The 22,106-nt window shown below is 34.9% G+C and overlaps 1 protein-coding gene across 1 annotated transcript in view; it reads left to right on the forward strand.

Annotated features, from left to right (window-relative positions):
• Positions 1-22,106, forward strand: part of CLINT1 (clathrin interactor 1) — a 97,210-nt gene that overhangs the window by 61,894 nt on the left and 13,210 nt on the right. Inside the window, 5 exon segments of the mRNA XM_006901967.1 lie at positions 713-821; positions 1,783-1,947; positions 5,358-5,535; positions 8,424-8,670; positions 13,902-13,971. Of these exon segments, the coding sequence (XP_006902029.1) occupies positions 713-821; positions 1,783-1,947; positions 5,358-5,535; positions 8,424-8,670; positions 13,902-13,971 (769 nt within the window).

A 22,106-nucleotide genomic window follows, 5' to 3' on the forward strand; every position in this document is an offset into this window, starting at 1 on the left:
TAAATTAGTAACTGTTAATACGGCAGTTGTGCAACAGTCACCACTGCCTAATTCCAGGATATTTCCATCATCCCAAAATGAAAGCCCTTAGTCAGCAGTAAAAGTGTAGAAAATGTTATTTTAAAATGCTAAGTTTTTGTCTTTTATTTGTTGTTAACACCTTTTGAAAACAAAGGCTCATACATCATCTACCAGAAAAGTTAAATTTTCATGGGAAAAGACTATGGAATCACATGATTACTAATTGTTATTTTTAAGCTGTTGTTTCTAATAATCCATGGTATTACAGTGCTCGGGTGAATAGTGAAAATTGAGCCAGTTTTCTACAACTTTGTGTTCATTTATGTTTTGCATTCAGATGTTTGTCAACATTAGGATTATTGATTTTTGTTGGGGGGGAAATTTTTTTAATTTTAAAATTTTTTTTTTTAATTTGGGTTAAAAAATCTCTTTTAGTTCAATGTGACCAATGAGTAGTTTATAATTATATTTTGTGTTTGGGATAAAAACTTTACATTAGTAACATAAATTCTAGGCTGTATGTAAAATTTGATATTATGTAATAGACTCCCATCTGCTGTCCCCCACCCACCCACCCACCACCACCATAACATGAAAATTATTTGTTAACGTTGGAATTATTTTTAACCACTTAACAAAGTTCTACGAGGATTTCTTTCATTAAATCATTTGGTGCTTTGTATTTTTACAGTCGTTGCTGCTCCTAGCTTACCTCATAAGGAATGGATCAGAGCGTGTTGTTACAAGTGCCAGAGAACACATTTATGATTTGCGATCTCTGGAAAATTACCACTTTGTAGGTGAGCAATAGAAGAACCTTATAAGCAAATTAAAACAGTAGTTGGACTTGTCAGTCACCTGAACCAGCTTAGAAGCTTCTCTGCTCTAATTAGAATGTGACTGTTGCTGGTTGTGTGACGAGTGCAGAATCCAAGACGTGGGGCCCTAGAGTATTAATTAGTGAAGACAAGAACTTGCAGAAAAGACTGGCTAATAACAACAGAACCAACACAACATGAGTGTTCGGGTTTATATTAAAATATGCACTGGAGACTGGTCCCCTGTGGTGTCCATAAAGGAATAGCTTTAATCATATGGGAAGAAAAGGTTAGAGCTCCAAAACACACATCTGTTTGAAGCTGGGCTTTTTTTTTCTTCCCACCAAATAATATTTACTGTGCAAAGGCAGCAAGGCCAGAGTGTGTTTTGAATGTGAAAGAGGCTAGAGAATGAAGCACAGTTCATTTTGTAATATACCCAAGTTGAAAGCACTTTAAAAATTCAGCTTTTCAGCAACACTTAATACTAGTAATTAGTGTTTCCAAACTTGTATTGATGAAACCAAGGCATATGGGTCCTTTTCCGTTATTAAAATGTTAAATTGAGTTTTATTTTATAAGGTAAAATGCAGTAAGAAAAGAAGATGACATTTAACGACCCTGTATTCATTTCATAATCTCGTCATCAGTAATCTTTTTAAATGGATCTTAACTGGCCTTACATACTACCTTTAACTAGAGTCCTTTTTTAGTTAATCTCGAAATCATTCTGTAAACCAAATTTGCACTAGAAAACTTAAAGTTTTCTGAAGAGGAGATGTCAAAGTTAAGATAGCATAGTTCACGTCTTTTTTATTATTATTTTTTAAACTATTGAAAAATAACCGATTTCTTATGATACAAAAATATTAGCATCTTTTTAAAAAAGGTTGATCCATGTTAAATTCATTCCTTCAGTTTTCTTTCTCTCTTAACTTCACAGATGAACATGGCAAGGATCAGGGTATAAATATTCGCCAGAAAGTGAAAGAGTTAGTTGAATTTGCCCAGGATGATGATAGACTTCGTGAAGAGCGGAAGAAAGCAAAGAAAAACAAAGACAAATATGTTGGGGTTTCCTCAGACAGTGTTGGAGGATTCAGATACAGTGAGTATCAAAGCTAGTCTGGCATCTATCTACGCACCAGTTAGTTGTTAGGATGTGTATTATAAAGGGTCATTAAATTACTCAAGACCAAGATAACATTTATGCAGCAATTCATAGAATATTGGAAAATGCATAATACTTATTTTGGTGTCAATCAAATGGATTTTGAGAATCTGTCTGTTTTGTGGGTTTACAAGTAGATTTTTAACTATTAATCTGTAATTAAATGACTGCAAACTTGGAGTTGACAGAGTGAATCAAATATATAACTTTTCTTTTGGTAACTGTTCCTTAAAAAAATGTTTCCCTACTCATAATTTAGAATATAAACATGTGTAAAGTCTGATCTACACGTTCATTTCCTAATTCAAAGCCACTTTAGCTCTGTAATAGAAAAAAATAGATAAACTCGTCAATCTAGCCTCAGTCTTTACTAATTATCAAAGCGTTAATTTGACATGAAGGGTGACTAATAAGGCTGTCAGTTTTTCTTCTAGATCCTAAACAAAATTAAACACTTATTTAATTTTCTGAACATATTTGAGAGCAGCTCAAAATTCATTTCTTATATTTATTCTTAATGTAATAGTAGACTTCCCTTAAAATAAGGTGCCTGGTATTCTTGAAAACAGAAAAAACTCAAGGAGAACTCTACTGTCCTGTCATTCATTTTGTGTTTATACAGATGAGACAGTGCATGTGTAATCTCAGCTGGTGCGGGTTGGTATTCTCCAGCTTTCCACTTATATGTAACTTTGTTTATATATTAAATGTACTGAGGTGTCTTAACTTCTTCACTGGAATTAATGTAAAAACATCTGATTTCTTATTTCATGACTATCTATAAAATCTTTTCCCCTTTGTTCTTCTGCCGTCCTTTCCTGAAAGGAAAGCTGTTGGACTTTTTTAAATGTCTAAACATCATATAAAAATTATTTCTTGGTGGGGGGTGGGGAGGAAGGGACGTGGGAATTGTATACTAATGAAGGAATTTTTTTTTCTCTTCGGAGAGGGAAGCGAGCTGGTGGGGAGGGGTGGGCAGGGAGAAAAGTGCGGCAATGAATGAATGGAAATCCAAAACCTCTGTAAATGTCTATTAAAATTAATAATAATAAAAATTAAACACACACACACACAAATTATTTCTTGAATTGGCCAGAATTTTTTCTTGAAAAACTGTAGATGTATCTTAGAGGCTTTTATTTGTGCAGAGGATCAGAAAGTTTTGGCTTGTTTGGCGAGTGATAACTTGAGTCTTTCTCTTTTTCAAAGCAACTATAGCAATTTCATAATTTTTAGTAGAAATTGCTGTTTGCAACTTTAACTTTATTCCTCATTCCATGTGCTTCTATTTCTTTTCACCAGCATGATAGGTAATTATATCAGATAAAATTGGAAAATTGAGCACATTTTCAAACTATCACAGTGAACTGATGGTAGCATCAGAGCTGTTGTTTAACATCCTGTGTATTTTGCATTGTATTGTTAGCAAAATTATTTTTAACATTTCATTTTATTTAGACGTAACTAATCAGTTTTATCTAAGATAGTCTATTGGTTTATTTCAAAATTAGACAGCATCTTACTAGTAGGTAATAGCCTTAGCACTAAATAAACTTGATAGTCACTTTTGTTTTCATTCACTTTCATTTTTACTGTAAGCTAATTTATCATGTTGTTGACATACAAATACATTTTTAAAACATCATTTTTTAAAAAAATTTGATTGGCTTTGAAATTTTCTTTGTTTTTTCCCTAATTTGGTGATCAGATTTAATAAACCTAATTCAGAGTCCTTAAGTTCTTGCATACAAGTTTTAGTCTTCAAGTTTTATTAAGAAGCCTTGTTATTCAAAATGGTGGTGATAAATCTGCAAAAAGTCTGCAAATCTGTCAATTTGTTTATAAGAGCTTAGTGACTCATTTTTTTGTTATTTTGTTCCTTAATCAATTTTCTTCTCAACCTGCCTTCATTTTCATTCTTCCTTCCTAACTTTTTTCTTTGTGCCTTCTGTGATTTCTCTACCTTTGTCTCACCTCTTTAAGTTGGATTTGTACAAAGAAATAGACATGTCCTATTTAATGCACATATTTGAGGTCCTGAGACTAATCTTGTCATTTGGTGGTAGATGTATTCACTTCCATATTCTGTTTCCTCCATTCCTGCATTCACCTTCAGTTTCTCTAGCTGAGCACATATTCATTCACACTTGTTGTTTATGTACCTCGTTGTTAGTTGCCACTGAGTTATCTCCAAGTCATGAGCATCTCATGTGTGTTAGAGTAGAAACTACTCCAAAATTTTTTATGGCTGGCTTTTCAGTGGATCACCACATTTTTCTTCCAAAACAACTCAAGGTGGATTTAATATTTCTGTCTTTCAGTTAGCAGCTGATTACTTTTAACTATTAGAGTTGATTACTTAGCAACTGATTACATTTAACCATTTGTACCACCGACAGAGTTCTCTGTAGAGGCAAAGATGGTGAGGCTTTGTGTCACATATGTGGGGCCTCTTGAGGAGTGGCTATTAAAAAGGGAGTATCATGCTTATAAAGGTAGAGGGTCAGTGAAAGAGATGAAGACTTTCAGTGAGATAGATTGACATAGGAACTATAGGAATAGGTTCAAGTATGTCAAAGATGATGAAGGTGGCACAAGATAAGACATGGTTCAGATCCATTGTTCTTAAGGTCACTGTGAGTCATATTTGACTCAGCAGGACCTAACAACAACAGAGACTAATCATCACTGTTCTAAACTGCTTATACATATGTACATCCTGGTTCTTTCTAGTTTGTGTAGTTTTGTTAATTAGAATATCTTCATGTTCAGAACAAATGCCTTCACGTGTCTGCAAATCCACTGAGTTGTTTTTTTCTGCTTTGATACATACCATGAAATGACAGTTACTGAGTTGTTTAAGCATATTGGGACATGAAATATTCATGGAGTTTTCTTTAGTTTGTATTTTTTAAAAATATTGCTGCCCAAAAGTTTTCTAGTAATTGAAAAACCATTAAGAGACAAGAATGAAATATAATGTATTAAGTGACTTTTGTAAAAACAAAAAGATTTCCATTTTCTCTTTTGCTTATATACTTTGCATTGTTTTTTGCATTTTCTAGTACTTTTCAGCAGCATTTAAGAACTTCCTTATACAGTGTGCTATGCATTAAGATTGTATAAGTTTTTATACACAAAAGCTTTTGAATCTGCATTCTTGCCACTTAATGACTGGTATTACATGCTGTGCCTTGCTATAATTGTGTTGATTCAGCACTGTGGGAGCTTTCTGTTTTTCTTTGAAAACTATTTTATTATGAGGAAAAGCTTCAGAAATCAGGACAATAGACATCTCTTGAAGTTAATGTCTTTAGAATTGCTTCTCTTTTTAATGTTTTATATAGGTGAAAGATATGATCCTGAGCCCAAATCAAAATGGGATGAGGAGTGGGATAAAAACAAGAGTGCTTTTCCATTCAGTGATAAATTAGGTGAATTGAGTGATAAAATTGGAAGCACGATTGATGACACCATCAGCAAGTTCCGGAGGAAAGATAGAGAAGACTCTCCAGAAAGATGCAGGTATTAATGTTTTGTCTCTAAGGTCTCTTAAAAAGAATGCAGATTTTTGCAGCTGATTTTAAAGTGGTGTGTCAATGGTTATTTTCTGTTAATATTGACACACTTTTCCAACAGACAACAATTTTTCTTCCTAAAGTTGATTATGCTTCCTGTTTTTATTTAGCATACTTCTTCTATTGGAAAATATAAATTTACAACTCAATTTGCATTTGGGCATCAGGTGATTCAAGAATCTGAAGTATTGTTAAAGAAGATAATGAATTGTAAAGGACTTGAAATTAAAATCCTCCCCTGATATCTCATTATTATTTTGTGCCAGTGAGTATCATGGGGCAGAAATCTCAAAAATACTTTAGGACCAGAAAGTTCTCAAGTGTTGAGTTATTTTTATAAAATATATTTTCTGTTGACAAGGCATTTGTATTTAATTTTTTAACTTCTTGAAATTTTACTTTTTGTTCTTATTCATAAGGCATGTATAATTTTTTTCTGTCAGTTTAAAAAGGAATTTGTAGAACTTAATCTGCAAAGTAAATTTTATAAGCTTATCATTTGTTTCACATGTTCCTATTAGATAAGATTAAAACTTAACACCTGCCCCTAAGAAAGAAAAGGCCCATTTGAATGAGTCTCCAGACTTGTTCAAAACAAGCTTGCCCAAAGTAATAAAATTATTGATGGAGATTATTTAAAAGGAATGAACCTGCAGTTTTGAAACTATACAGTTTCTGAAATACCTGCTTAGTATCTTTTCAGTAGGGCTCCATACTTGTTAAGTCTTGGGATTACTTGTCTTTTTCAAGACTTTTTTCCTGGAGTATTATCTTTGAAGAGCAAGAATTCATTTTTAGTACTTACATATTTTACAGTTACCCTCTAAGTCCTTTATACTGAAAGACTATGTTTTTGACCATTGTAGATATTAAACTTGGGAAGAAGTAATGCCTCTTCAGGACTATTTCTCTCAAGTGTTCTTACGACTTACGGATAACTATTGGTTTAATTTGGAAAGCATGTGACTAAATTAGGCTACCGATAACTTCCTAAAAAAAAATTTGTGTCTCATGTATGAAACTTGATTAGAAATGTCTGTACATTCTTGTATTGTAACTTCGTTCTTTGCCATTCATTCTTTTATTCTTTACTTTGTTTCTGTTCTTTTTTTTTTTTACATTTCTATTTCTTAATTTTCTTTTTTGTGTTCCTTTAAGATAGATATGCTAGAAATTGTAGTTTTTAGGTTTTGTTTCTCAATTTTTATATTAAAGTTTGAAAGAATGAAGATATTCCAAGTGTGAATTCTAGTAACTGAAGAATGTACCTAGAAGTTTTCATCCTGGGGAATTTGTGAAAGAAGAGATGTTTAGACAAAAATGTTTGTGACTTTACTGTCACAATGTCAATTTTGAACTTAGTAATTCTTATTAGATTGAGAAATTCTTAAAGATAGGAAGCTTCTCTTTAGTGGTAGGTATGTTTATATGCTCAAGTTGTGAAGAAATTTATCTTACACTGAAATAAAATTACATGTAAAAAATTAACTTTTACTTACAAGTATATGAACTCTTTAGGTCTTGTATTATTGAGAAATTAATTAAGTGACATTAAGGCGTTTTGAATATTTGCTAGAACTTTTAATTTCTCTCTAAAACACATTTGACTGTTTTACTCTTTGTAGGAGGCCATCCCTCTTGATCTATGATTTCTGTGAGTTCCAAATAGGCTTATATTAGTAGCAAATTGCTTTAGATTAGTCCTGAGTTAAATTACATCAGTAATAATAGTCATAGTTTAATGGAATTTTAAGCTTTTTGTTGTAAGATATTTATAAATTAAACCACCTACTCTAAAATTAAATAATATAGGCAGTGACATGTATTCCAGGTAATATTTTTCTTTCCTCCTTTCCTCCCCTGTTTTCCTCTGTCCCTCCTTTCCACCAGAAAAAAAAGCCAATGCCTTTTCACTGGAGGACAGAGTAGTACCAACATTTTTCAGTCACAGTATATGAAAAGCCATTTTTACTTACTTGGTATTTTTCCTTTTATTCTATCAGAAAACTATTTTGTAATGAAAATTATAAATGGGCCTGAAAATTAATTTTAAAAACACTTTAAATACAGGGTGGTTTATTGTTTGGATTTTTTTGGGGGGGTGTTGTTTGTTTTTTTTAACTCCCCATGTTGTTGTTGATTGCCTTCAATTCGAGCACGACTAATAGCGACCCTATAAACAAAAGGCCTAAAGCCCCTTTACAACTATTGACATTTATCAAAGTTCATAGAGTTTCCAGCAGCATATTATTTAGGATAAATTTGGCCTCTTACACTGTAGTAAAGTAGAATATAGTCATGAACCACATTATTTTACATGTTTTTGCATGATACCTACTGAAATTGTAGTATTTCATTATGTATGTGTATTATTAGTACATAAGGATTTACATTTTAGAAATAGAGCTGTTTTAGAAATTTACATTTTAGAAATAGCAGTTTTTTTAAACATAGTTGTTATATACAGATATGTGCATTACCATGGGTCTTACTGGTTCTCGCGTTAACAGTAATCCTACTTTATTTTTAATTACGCTTTAAATCTATAATAAATAAGCACTTGGTATTTCAGACTTCTTTTATTTGTCTATATTTATGTAAATACTTTTTATAGTACTATTTTGGACATATTTAGGGGATTCGGTCAGTTCACACTTCCTCTACTCATATATACTCATCATTATTCAGATAGATAACATTCTGTTGATCCCTGTCAAATAGAGTGTAGAATTTTGGAGTTACTGCATTTGAAATTCTTAAGCTCAAATCACTGAGGGCTCCATTTTAAAATAATCCCAAGTCTTATTATTTTGCTTCATTTTTAATATCTTTTAGCGACAGTGATGAAGAAAAGAAAGCGAGAAGAGGCAGATCTCCCAAAGGTGAATTCAAAGATGAAGAGGAGACTGTGACGACAAAGCATATCCATATCACACAGTCCACAGAGACCACTACAACCAGACACAAGCGCACAGCAAATCCTTCCAAAACCATTGATCTAGGAGCAGCAGCACATTACACAGGGGACAAAGCAAGTCCAGATCAGAATGCTTCAACCCATACACCTCAGTCTTCAGTTAAGGTGGGAAATGACATAAGAGTTTTACTTTCTACATGGTTTAATTCTTATAACTACTTCATATATATGTAACTACTTTTACAGTTCCTGCAGAAGCAGACTTTTGTGGTTCTGGGCAAGTATATTAATTATAAATTATCTGGCATGTATTACACAGAGTCATTAATAATAAGAAACCTCTTTGGGGGAAGAAACCTGTCCAATTGCAGGATGATTTCCTATGCACTTTCTTTGAAAGTAGAAATGACACTCTTAGTTCATTTGGGAAAGGTTGTGAATCAGATTTTAGTGGTTCTTACTCATTTTGTGTATTACTACTGGTTACCAAGGAAAGCTTGTTTCACGAGGAAATCACTGGAGTGTTAGGAGTTTTTAAAAATGACAGAAGAGGCATCTAGTTGATACATGGGAGAAGTGTTCTCCTTTTGCATGACAGTGATGCACAGAAAGGGAGACTTGACTTGCCTGATGGTCACTACAGATCAGTATCAGGAACACTGCCTCTTGTATCTCTGGTAGTTGTTTATTAGGTACCATGTAAATGAAATCTATCTGATGGGTACTTGGTGTTAAGCTAATCTTTGGAAGAGAAATCTGTCGAAGAGATTGATTTACCCCAGAATACTAAATTGTTTTAGTCACTTCCCCCCCCAACTTTATCTTTGCAGCAGAGTAGTCAAAAAACTAGAAATATTTTTCCATTTTTTTCCAAGCTGTAATTGACTCTAAAGATGAACCTTTATACTGCCAGTAGAGAGGTGTTGATCACCATCTACTAAGAGTCATCCAAGTTTTAATTCTCCATTTGTTATTGTTATGGGCCATAAAGTGAGAACTGACTTGGAGAAAGTACAGTAAGCATGCTCTTGAAGGCAAGGAGGACAAGACTCCATGCCTCACATAGGGCATGTTGTCAGAAAGTCCCAGTCCTTGGAGAAGAACATCATGCTTGGAAGAATGGAGGAACAGCACACGAGAAGGCAACTTGGATAAGATGGACTGACACAGTAACTGGGGTGATGAGGGTAGGAGTGTCAGAGACAATTAAGATTGGCTCAGAATAGGACAGGTTTCAGAGTTATTGTACATACAGTCACAGACAACTCAGCTGACCCATAACAACAGCTTAGAGAGCCCTGGTGGTGTAATGCATCAGGCTTTTAACTAAAAGCAGGTCTGATTCACTAGCTGCTCCGTGGAAGAAAAATGCACTGCCTCCTCTCATAAAGATTTACACCTATAAAGATGACAAACGAAAGGTCACTGTTAGTTGGAACTGATTCCATGGCAGTGGGTTACTTACTTATAAGTACAAGTACTGAACCAATTTTTACTAGAAAGCTTGTGAACTGGTATATAAGTTTCTCTCTCCCCTTCCTCTCACCTCCCATTTTGAGGAAAACCTTGACTCTAATTGTAGTTAAAGAAGAAAAATGGCTTTGTTAGCTCTTTGCTGTCTTAAATATAATTGATTTACTGTGTTAGCTTTGTCATGGCCATTAAAATCTAGTAGTTAGGTGTATTAATTACAAACTGAATTTGGTTCCAGACCACTACAGTAAAGCAAATAGTACAATGGAGCCACACGATTTTCTAAAATTTTTATTCTTTATAAAAATTATATATGTAGTCTATTGAATGTGTGACAGTATTATGAAAAAGTTAAATAATTTGAGAATTGCTGGAATATGATAGAGACATAGCACCAATGGACTTAATGCAGGATGTCACAAGTCTTCAATTTATGAAATAAAAATATCTTCAAAATAACAGTGAAACCAAGTCTGCCTGTAGAACCATTACATAACGACTGTGACATGAAGAAGTTACTTGAGATTATAAGAAAGAATTTCTTAAAACTGTGTAATTGTTTTCATTTTTGCAGTAAATCAACATTTTCATTTAGTATCTTAAGGAATTTTGTAAATATATATATTTTTCTGACTGAGCATGGCATTCTTTCATTTGGTTTTTTCACCCTTTTGTCTTATTTGCTTTCTTATTTTTCAAAAGTAAATAAAATTGCAGTTCTAAAAATTCACCCAGCTACTTCTGATCCCTTTTCGTCTCAGAGTTTTCAGCCACAATATTGTATTTTCTCTTTCGCCTAGAAATCTAGAGTAGCTCCTTATTGTCTAACAGTTAAGTTTCAGTTCAGCGTATTTGCATTAAATATGTAAGGAAAAGGCATCATCTGGGTGCTTAGAACTATGGAGAAGACAAAAATAGTATTGCATAGGACTCTTAAGCAAGCCTCACAATTTAGTGTAGAAAGTATATATGAAAGAGTTAGATATTGTGTGGTATGTAAAGTCATAGAGTTTGAAAATGAAAAGAATGACCTCTAATTAAGTGGATTTTAACTCTTGTAAAGCATAGATGAGTAAATCATTGAATGTACAAAATTTGATCAGTCTAATTGGTTTTTATTAACCATTTCGTTAAGCCCCCCTGGTCTCCAGCTACCTTAACTGCAGACATACAGTCTTGCAAATTATCAACAGCTGTGGGACTAGGATAAGTGAGAAAATGCTTCCCACACTGAATAGTAAGACGTGTGACAGCAAGATTTGAGAAGAGGGAGACTTAGAGCAAGACCCTATTGAGAATGAGACCCAGTTGGCAAGAGCCTATTGATTGTGGTAGAGAGACTATGTCATTACTGTGGAGAAGCTGTGGTAAGGTATAAAGAGAGGAACTCAGAGATAAAAAGGCCACAGTTAAAGGTTTTGCTGTTCTTGCTGTTGATGGAAGGAGAAGCTGACTGTTGAGCTGTAACTGGACCCTAGACTAATGAAGAAATGCGCCTTGGCACTTCTGGAATAACACTGGGTGATTTTTGCCTCCTCTACTCTCCAACTTAATTCTCTCATGAACCCATTCTCAGTACCAGAACTGTGAGTCAACAAAACATAAATGAACCTCTTGCTGCTGCTGTGGCTCTAGAGGAACCATGGGCCTGAGGCGTTTCTCTACTTTCTGTTCTGGGGTGTTGACTCCCTCTGGCCCTTTCAAAGAGACTTTCCCGGCCCTGTGCCCACATGTACCATTTTCTGCCCTCTAGACACTTAATTGAACAGATTATTTGAGAACCTGGACTCTATGAAGGAGAAAGACTCAATAACTATCTGTATAGAGTTGACACACTACTTGCTAAAAATGAGGAGGACTTGAAATGAAACATCTGCTACAGAAGATCAGATACTGCAGCTTTCAATATCAGTTGCATCTCAACATAAAAAAAAAACAAAACACCAAAAAATTCTTGCCACTGGACCAATATTTAACATCATGATAAATGGAGAAAAGATTGAAACTGTCAACAACTTTAACTTATTTGGAACCATAATTAATAACACTCTTGGCACCAGTAGCCAGGAAATCAAAAAACTTATTGCGATGGGAAAGTCTGCAGTTAGGGACCTCTCTAAAGTACTCAAGAGCAACAGTGTCTCTCTGGAGACTAAGGTGCGCCTGATACAGGCCATGGTTTTTGCAATCACTTATGCATCAGAGAGTTGGACAATGACTAGGGAGGATAGAAGGAGAATTGACGCCTTTGAGCTGTGGTGCTGGAGAAGAGTATTGAATGTACCATGGCCTGCCAAGAAAACAAATAGATTCATCCTAGAGAGGGTTAAACCAGGCTGCTCCTTGGAGGCAAGGATTCTGGGGCTTCGTCTGACATACTTTGGACATGTTGCCAGGAGGGACAGGTCTTTAGAGAGGGACATCATGCTGGTCAGAGTAGAGGGACAGCGCAGGAGATGAAGACCCTCTATTAGGTGGATTGATTCAGTGACTGGGGTAATCGGGATGGGTGTGTCAGAGGCAATGAGATTGGCACAGGATAGAGCAGGGTTTAGGGCTGTTGTACATAGGGTTGCTATGAGTCGCAAACGACTCAACGGCACATAACAACAACAACCAACAGTCAGGAGATCTGGAGATGTGTTACACTGGGAAAGCCTGTAGTCAGGGACCTCTCCAGATTATTGAGAAGCGGTGATGTTAGTTTGAGGATTAAGACCTGATGCAGACCGTGGTGTTTTCATTCACTTGCTATGCTGTTGAGAGCTGGACAGTGAATAAAGATGGCCAAAGAATTGTTGTTTTTGAATTGTGGAGTTTGAGAAGAGTACAGAATATCCCATGGACAGACGTACAGACAGATAGGTCTTGGAGAAGGTGCAGCCAGAGTACCCCTTGGATGCAAGGATACCAAAGCTTTGTCTCATATACTTAAGGCACATTGCTGGGAAGGGCCGTTCCTTGGAGAAGTACATCATTCTTGGAAAAGGAATAACAAAGGAGAGGAAGACCCTCAACCAGATGGATTGGCACAGTGACTGCAGCAATGGCCTGAAGTGTTTTCAGAGATTGTGAGGATGGCACAAGGTTTAGATCTTTTGTTCATAGCATCACCGGGAGTTGTATTTGACTTAACAACACATAACAGCGACACAAATACATCAGAAGTTACTGTCACCCAGTTTACCCTGACTCAGGACCTCTCTGTCAGGTTTCTGACACTGGAAATCTTTATGAGAGAATGTCCATCTTTTTGCAGCAGATCATCTAGTGAATTTGAACTACCACCCTTTCAGCTAGTGCGACACATAACCAATTGTGCCACCAAGGCTTATACACAGCAGGGATTATGAGGATGGTATACAGTCAGGCAGGGTTTCTTTCTGTTATACACAGGGTAGCTATGAGTTGGAGCTTACTTGACGCCAAACAGCAAAAAATAGTGCATTGGAAATCACAGAGCTATGTAAAAACTTTATAGTGCAAATTCTTATCTTTGATAATTCTAATTCAATTTGTTATAATAATTTTGAAGCCTGTGTATTTTTAACTTTTCTCACTAATGATTAATACCTAGCAATAAGAGTTGAGTGGGCTCTGAAATGTATGTTACCGAGAGTGCAATGCAGTAAGAAATTAATGAGTTAGGAAGAAGTGGAATGTGGGCAATTGGGATGTTTACAGGACTGGGGATAGATTTATTTAAATGGTACTTACTGCCTTTCCATAAGAAGTTAGTGTGCATACTATTTACAAAAATCTGGATGTGGCCTTACTAAAATAATTACAAGTATTTGTAACTGAGTTCAGAATTATAGATGTGGTGGGCTGATTAGAATGTAAAAGCTTCTTTTACATTCTTTGAAAGCTTTTAGAGAAAATCCATTGTTTTCTAAGCTTATTATCTGTGTATTTGTTTTCAGACTTTAGTGCCTAGCAGCAAGTCATCTGGTGACCTTGTTGATCTGTTTGATGGCGCCAGCCAAACAGCAGGTAAGCTTCCATGTTGGGTTTCAGAATTTTTTAAAATGGCATGAAAAGAAGATTGTTACTTATCTACACTGGATATAATTCTAATGTGCAAGCCTTGAATAATATTGGGGGGGGTTGTTTAATATCCTCAAATAAAGAAGAATGCTTAAATGTTTGTTGTCAGTAATCTCTCTCCTTCCTAAATTATTCAGCATTAGTGGTCTTTACCATTAGGACTGTCATTTCTTACATGCATCCATTGCCCCAAATTTTCTCTTGACAAATATATACTCACTTCTGCACTTTTTTGTGACTTTCAAAGCTAGCAAATCCTTATCTGTAGAGGTCAGTAAATATTGGCCAATAATAGTAGTATCCTCAAATCACTGTAACATTTACAGTTTACTGTTTTTCATTGTGATTTGAGTGAATGTTTAATAGCAAATTGGCTTTCCATTTAAATATTCATACTCATTTTTATTTATTTCATTAATTACAGTATGTACAACATAACTGCGCACTACCCATTTCTCCCTGTGGTTCTCACTTCCAGTGACCCTGTTACCTTACCCCTTCTTGCCTCCTATGGTATTTATGTTATTATGGTTTTCTGAATTATCATAATGCTTCCTGCCAATTAATATTAAATACTAATACTTTCCAAAATTTTCTGTGATCAGAGACTGGAAAACTAGAGTTTCCATTTGTAGTTTTGTTAAATCAACATGGGGAAATACAGAATATATACTAATACTATAAATTAAAACTGCCTGAGTGTTTGGGATACATTGTTTTTTTTCAGAAACAAGATATACTACTCTGACCATTTTGCAGTAAATTCCTAAATTTTAATTCTAGCCCTCAACATTAGATGTGGGTAGAGTTCATTTAAGGAGCTATTTTGGCCTAAAGAATAAAGAGTTGCACTACTAACCCAAAGGCAGTTGTTCATACCCATCAACTTCTCCATGAGAGAAAGATAGGTAGACTCCTCCTGTACTATTAACCACCTCTGAAAACCCACTGGAGGGTCTGCTTAGTGGCAATGAGTTGAGATTGACTCAGTGAAAATCAGTCATTTGTTATAGTTCATTTATATTTTTATTTCTTTATTCAACAATTATTTAGTCATACATTATATTGGGGATATAATGCTTAGTGAAACATCTTCCTGCAATAGAGATAATCATTAGTCAGAGAGTCACAAAAAATTACCTAGTTACAGATATAAAGAATACTTTGACAGAAAAGCACAATAAATGGAAGCGTGTAATCTGACCTGTGTTTGCAGGAGTAGCACAGGAGAAATTGACCATCATTTCCCTGTAGTTTACCAACATTTTTCTATAGGTTACTATCGTTTGTTTTGTTTTTATAATTTCTCTCATTTGATTTCTATTGTGTGCTAGATCTTATCTAAGTAATTTCTACAAAATTATTTTCAAGAAAATTTGTATTAGAGTTATTTAATATAACGTTAAAGTACTTTGCTGCACATCAAAAAAGCTAAAGACAGCTTCTCTCTTTAGACCATCTTTCTCAACTTGTTTAAATTTTTTTTTTTTTTTTTTTACTTTAAACTATAGACAGCAAGATTAGGGGTTTAACTACTTTGATGAAATCAATTTTTTACTCATCCTAATTGTATGCAGTGGTTTTTCAAAACTTAGTTATTTTTACATTAGCCTTGAAGCAGAAATATGATGGAAGTTCTTGAAGACCTTCTCTGTAGTTTCCTGGATGGTAAATCTTTATGGGAGGAGACCACCTCACCTTTCTCCCATAGAGTTGCTGAGGGATTTGAACCACCAAATTTTTAATGAGAAGCCCAACACAAAAGGCACAATGCCATCAGAGGTCCTTAATATTAAAAAAAAACGCACTGCTGTCACCTTCCCTCAAGTTTCTGAGGCTCTATGTCTTCAGGAAAATTACGAGCATATTTATAGTGCCAGAAGCAAGAGACTTTGGTTAGCAGCACAACACACTACAAACTACACTAGCAATTCTCCTTCCTTCATATGCGCTCCTCCATTATTTTCTCCTTCTTGATTGCTGTCATAAAGCTTTTGGAGTGGGAGTGAGCCTCATAGGTCATCTTATTTGACCTACTTCCTGAGATGCTTTAATTCACTTTTCCTTTTCTCTATAATTATTCTTTACACTTTGTTGGACTGCTACACCCAAAGTAACAAACAATTGTGTTAGTTACTTAAGTTGTATACTGTCTTTTTGCATATTTAACATTTGAATTGTAGTATTAATCGGTAGTTAGCATGTAGTCATATAATACAGACATAGTGTCACAGAATATCAACTATTTTGGACATATTGGCATAAAATATTAAAGAGTTTCTTTCATACATCTGCAGAAAGTTTTAGTGGAACAATCAGAGAATAAGTAACTAGGAAGGTCAGATGAGTGAGTGTAACTTTTTCCTCAGTAAATACCAAGATCGCTTTGAACAGAGAGTATTATTAAATACTAACATGCTTTCTTTGCTTGGCAAGAAACCTTTGAGTGGTTTTCTTTTTCCAGTGCAAATAGTAGATTGACTAATTAAATAGCAGTCTCAATTAATATTAATAAGTGATTGAAAACAAACAGTCTGAATGCAATCTGGGCTATTTCTTACCATAAAGTTTATTTCATATTAATATTTTTTCAAAGCAATATGGGTTGACATCAGAATTACATTTTCTATTTATCTTATATTGAAACAGTATATTAAACCCTCTTTGCCAAGATGACCCCCCAGAAATACATAATTTCAGTTATATTGAACATCTATTTAAATATTTTACTAATATATTTTAATTTGAATTCAGCAGTGAAAGAAAATTGGATATTAAATCTTTAGCACCTAGACATGAGAAAGTGTCAGAAACTACCATATTAACATTGCTATTTGGTATGTCTTTTGGGTGCAATTTGCCAGATGTGCCCATATTTATAATAGTACCATCATGGAAGTAATATGGGCATGAACTGTAAAGCTAAGCAGATATGGCATCTGTACCACTCACCAGATAAATATCTCCTCTGAGAAAATGCTCTGATCTTTTTTTTTAATGTGTTATTACATCTTCCTTGTTAGCATCTTCCAAAGTGTATGTGGCAGAATTATTGTAGAATATTTTACCAATTTAAAAAATATATATGTGGAACCTGACTACCGAGATTGATTTGAGATTGTTCTGGTAAATGTCCTACTATAGTGATAGTCTTTTCAAAATCTATGTTCCAGCAGTGTTTTGTTGACTTTATGTACAGTAGATTTCTAAGTAAACATTTTAAGGCATGAATAATGATTTAAAATACTGGGACATGTGGATCCTCTTTCAGCTTTCTGCAGTTAGAAGTCCATTTTTGCCAGAACCATTTGTTGAAGAGATTGTGTTTTCCCCATTGATAGATTTTATTTCCTTGTCGAATATCAGTTGACCATATATAGGTTTATTTTTGGATTCTCAATTCTGTTCCATTGGTCTGTTTGCCTGTCATTGTACCAGTACCATGCTTTTTTGGTTTTTACCGCTGTGTATTAGGTTTTGAGGTCAGAGAGTGCTATGCCTCCTACTTCATTTTTGTTTTTCAGAAGTACTTTGCTTGTTAGGGGTCTCTTTCTTCTCCAAATAAACTTAACAATTTCTGTTTTGATCTCCTTGAAAAATTATTTTTGTATCTGTATTGGGATTTTGTTGAATATATAGATTGCTTTTGCTAGGATTGTCATTTTTACTGTATTGAATCTTCCTACACATGAGCAACTCGCTGGCACGTAACAGCAACATCCATGAACAGGGAAGTTTTTCTATTTATTTAAGTCTTTTATTGTTTCTCACAGAAGTGTTCTGTAGTTTTGTTTGTACAGGTCTTTTGTGCCTTTAGTTAGATTTATTACCAAGTATCTCAGTTTGTAGTTGGCTATTATAAATGGTATTGTTTTCTTGGTTTCCTTCTGAATTTGCTTTGTATAGAGGAATCCCACCAACTGACATTTGTATATTGATCTTGTATCCTGCCACCTTAATTGGTCCACTAACTCTGACAGTTTTTTATTGCCTGGGGCTTTTTGGTGTACACTATCATATCATCTGCATATAGCAACAGTTTCACCATCTCCTTGCCAATCTGGATGCCTTTTATTTACTTGTATTGTCTTAGCAAGTACTTCCAATACAATATTGAATAGAAGTGGTGACAGTAGGCATCCTTGTTTGGTTTCTGTTCCCAAGGAAAATGCTTTTAGTCTTTCTCCATTGAGAAAGACTCTTGGTTTTACATACACATTTTTCACTATGTTGAAGAAATTCCCTTTTATTTCAGTTTTTCTGAGTGTCCCAATCAAGAAGTGGTTTGGCAACATTATTCACCATCACAAGAACATGGAAACAACCCATATGTCCATCCACAACTGAATGGATTGAGAAGATGTGATACATTCACACACTATGCAGCACTCAGGAGCAGCAATTTTGAAAAATATTACATAACGTAGGAGAGACTGGAGAGCATTATATTGCGTGAACTAACTCGGTCTAATAAGGACAAATACTGCATAAGACCATTATTGTAAAACAGAAGGATAACTAGTAAAAGGAAGGATAACATGTATGGGGAACCCAAGGGGGAGGGGGGGGAGAGCAGAGGGGTGAAGATGGATAAAGGTGAATCACAGAGTGGTACAATTCAGTGGCCAGATGGAGGGGGTAAAGGAAATGGGAAAGGTCCATTGTTGTTGTTGTTAGGTGCCATTGAGTCGCTGTGACTCATAGCAACCCTATGTACAAGAGCTCTAAACGCCGTTCTATCCCGTGCCAAACTAGCAATCTCAAATGTACTCATTCCCACCACTCCAGTCACAGAATTTATCCAGCTCATTGAAGGTCTTCCTCTCCTGCACTGCCCCTCTACTCTGCCAAACGTGATGTCCTTCTCCAAGGACCAGTCCCTCCTTGCAACATGCCCAAAGTATGTCACACGAAGCTTCAGAATCCTTGACTCCAAGGAGCTTTCTGGCTTCACCTTCTCCAGGACAAACCTGTTTGTTCTCCTAGCAGTCCATGGTATATTCAACACTCTTCTCTAGCACCACAGCTCAAAGGCATCAATTCTCTTTCTATCATCCCTGTTCACTGGACCTAAAAAGACAGGGTAATGATGGACATAGTCCAATGGTGATAAGTTTTATAAAGCATAATGAATGAAAATGATTGTATGAAACATAGTGTGAATGAAGAATAGTGTGAAACACAATGTATACGAACTTTGTAAGCAAACCAATAAAAAAATATTTTGAAAATGTAAAAAATTGGACTTTAAATTTTAAAATAAATTTTAAAAAATATAGTGTGTTGTTGTGTGCTGTCAAGTCAGAATTGACCCATAACTGACCCTTGAGTAGGTTTTTGCAGGCAGTTATTCACACAGGATGAGACTGCTCATTCTTCCTCTACTACTGAGTAGCTGGTGGATTTATACTATCTTCCTGATGGCAGCACAGCTCACAGCTTTTTACCACTGCATCACCATCCGTAAAAGAGATGTAATAATAGTAATGATAATATACTAAAACAGAAATATTAATAGCCATGTGCCTCACACAAATATTGGAAGGATAAAAATGATGTCTAAAATAATTCCTGAAATAGAGTGATTGTATAGAAACATTTCTCTCTTCAGTAATTATCATTCTAGTGTTATGTAGACTATTCTTGCTATTCTTTGCAGGAAGTAGTCGAGTATAAATCCAGTTAGCATAAGATCATCCCTTTCGGATATTATTTATTACTCCAACATTTATCAAAATAGTAGAGTATTATCTTTTACTCTATTTTTCTGTTGTTTCTTTCTTTCTATGGAGGATAGCCACATCTTTTTGAAAAAGCTATATGTATATAGAATATCTGTCACTAAAATTCTAATTATCTACAGAAACCCAGTTTTTGCCAATTAATCCTCTGATTAATCCTCAATGGATTTCTCTCCTGATTATTTCACCCGTTCTAGAATCTCCTTCCTACGACCTGAATTACTTGACCTATGATTTGTTCTTGTTTTTTGGTTGTTCCCTCCCACACACACAATGTGCTTCTTAATTATGACATGTACTATGTCTAATATTTGAGTAGTTTTAAATGTGCATGTCTCGTCTCTCTAGCTGACTGCAAAGTCCTTAAGAAGCAGAGCCAAAGTGACACAGTTCTGTGAATCGCCACAATACCTTACACAAATCTCCAATAGATTTGCTTAGGGGAGAATAGAAAAGTAAGAAACAAACAAACTAAAAAGCATTAATGTGCAGATTACTGTCTAGGGTGTCACTGTTTTTCTAAGGGGAGAAAAAGCAATAATGACTACAGATGCAAAAAGCCAAGAAAAGCGGTTTAATTCACACATTGGATAAAAAAGGAAAAAGACAGGTGAGGACACGAGAATCAGGAGATTGTGAGCAGCATAGTCCCTCCTAAAACAAAAATGCCTACATCTCAATGGAAATTTATAAATTAGAAAAATAAATTTTTGTCTCATATAAATGCACTGAAAGAGGGTATTCATAAGATAATAATCTTAATAGGTTTCAAGTACTCTATCTAAAATCCTTCCCAATTGTTACTAACTTTTGTTCAATGTGATTCAGGCTTTTGAGAATATCTTCCCCCCTTTTTGAACCCTTAATCAACTGTTCCCAGTGATTAATTTTCCCCTTGTGTGTGTGTTCTTATGTTGTTGCCATCAAGTATTCTTATTTGTTAGTTAAATTAGAATCATGGATAATTTGGTGCTTTATTGTTATGTTTCTATTTAAATTAGTTAGAATCTTATGCCTTATAAGTAAAGAATGTAACTTAAAAATATATTTTTTATTAAACCATTGACATTGTTTGAAATGGTAAGGGCCAGTTATGTCCCAGGATGAGACACTGTGACTCTGTGGAATGTAAATTTCGTTCTCAGATAGGAGAGTCATTGAACTATGAAACAGATGAGTGTATGTGATGTAAGGAAAGTATACAAGGAACTCCAATTGAATGGAGGAAGGTAAGGCAGTCTTGGTGAGATATTTCATTGTCTTCTAAATCTGCTAAAGAAACACATCTTGATTTTACACCTTTGTCACTGTGCGCTTAGATTTTCTTTTATAGGAAAGATTTTTTTTATGTTTGTTGTTGTTGTTACTATTGGGTGCTATTGAGCCATCGTGATGTTATGAACAACAGTTCTGAAACCTCTCCATCCTCACATTTCCTAACCCACTAGAGACCATTGAGGCAGTCACTGTGTCAATTCCCCTCATTGACGATCTTCTCTTTGACTATCTGCCTTTTCAACTATGGTGTCCTTCTCTAAGGAACAGCTTCTCCTAGTAATATGCCCAAAGTACGTAAGATGGAGCTATATCATTTTTGCCTTCAAGAAGCACTCTGAGTGCACTCTTTCCAAGACATGTTTGCTTGTTTGTTTGTTTGTTTGGCAATCTGTGGGATGTCCAGTACTCTTCTCCAACACTACAGTTCAAAGGCATCAATTCTTCTTCTGTCATTCTTATTCATTGGCCAGCTATCAGATACATAGCTAGTGATAGGAAATATCATGGCCTGAATCAGATTCACCTTAGTACTCAAACTGACATTATTATTCTTCAATAATTTGCAGAGGTCCCTGACTGAACTTTCCAAGTGCAAAATGTCTTCTGATTTCCTGACTGCTGGTCCCAAAAGTATTGATTGATACCAAAGGCATCTATTTATATGGGTTGCAAGACACTATCATTGAGACCCTGGATGTTTGAAGACACAGGAAGGAAGTAAAACAAAATCTGTCACTTCAAAGAGTATTCTATGTGAATTCAATGAGTTGATGAGTCCAGATACATATATAAGACTTCACTAAAATAAAGCATTTCTAGGTTAAGTGTTCTTTTTATTCTATAATAAGATTGCCTCTAATTCAGATGCTTAATACATGAATAAGAAAGGAACTGTTCTAGGGGGATGGGTAAGTGAAATTCTTAAGAAGCCAGTATGGAAATTTTTCCAGAGTTTGAAAATGGAGTCTTTGAATTGGTGATTTGCAATTTGTTAGGTAAAGGAGGCACACAACTCTTTTTTTACAGGGCCTAGAAAGTGATGCTTTAAATTACTGTGAACAT

Source organism: Elephantulus edwardii, unplaced genomic scaffold, assembly GCF_000299155.1.
Source record: "Elephantulus edwardii isolate Elephantulus edwardi_28Jun2011 unplaced genomic scaffold, EleEdw1.0 scaffold00354, whole genome shotgun sequence".
In the NCBI taxonomy this organism is placed as follows: domain Eukaryota; kingdom Metazoa; phylum Chordata; class Mammalia; order Macroscelidea; family Macroscelididae; genus Elephantulus; species Elephantulus edwardii.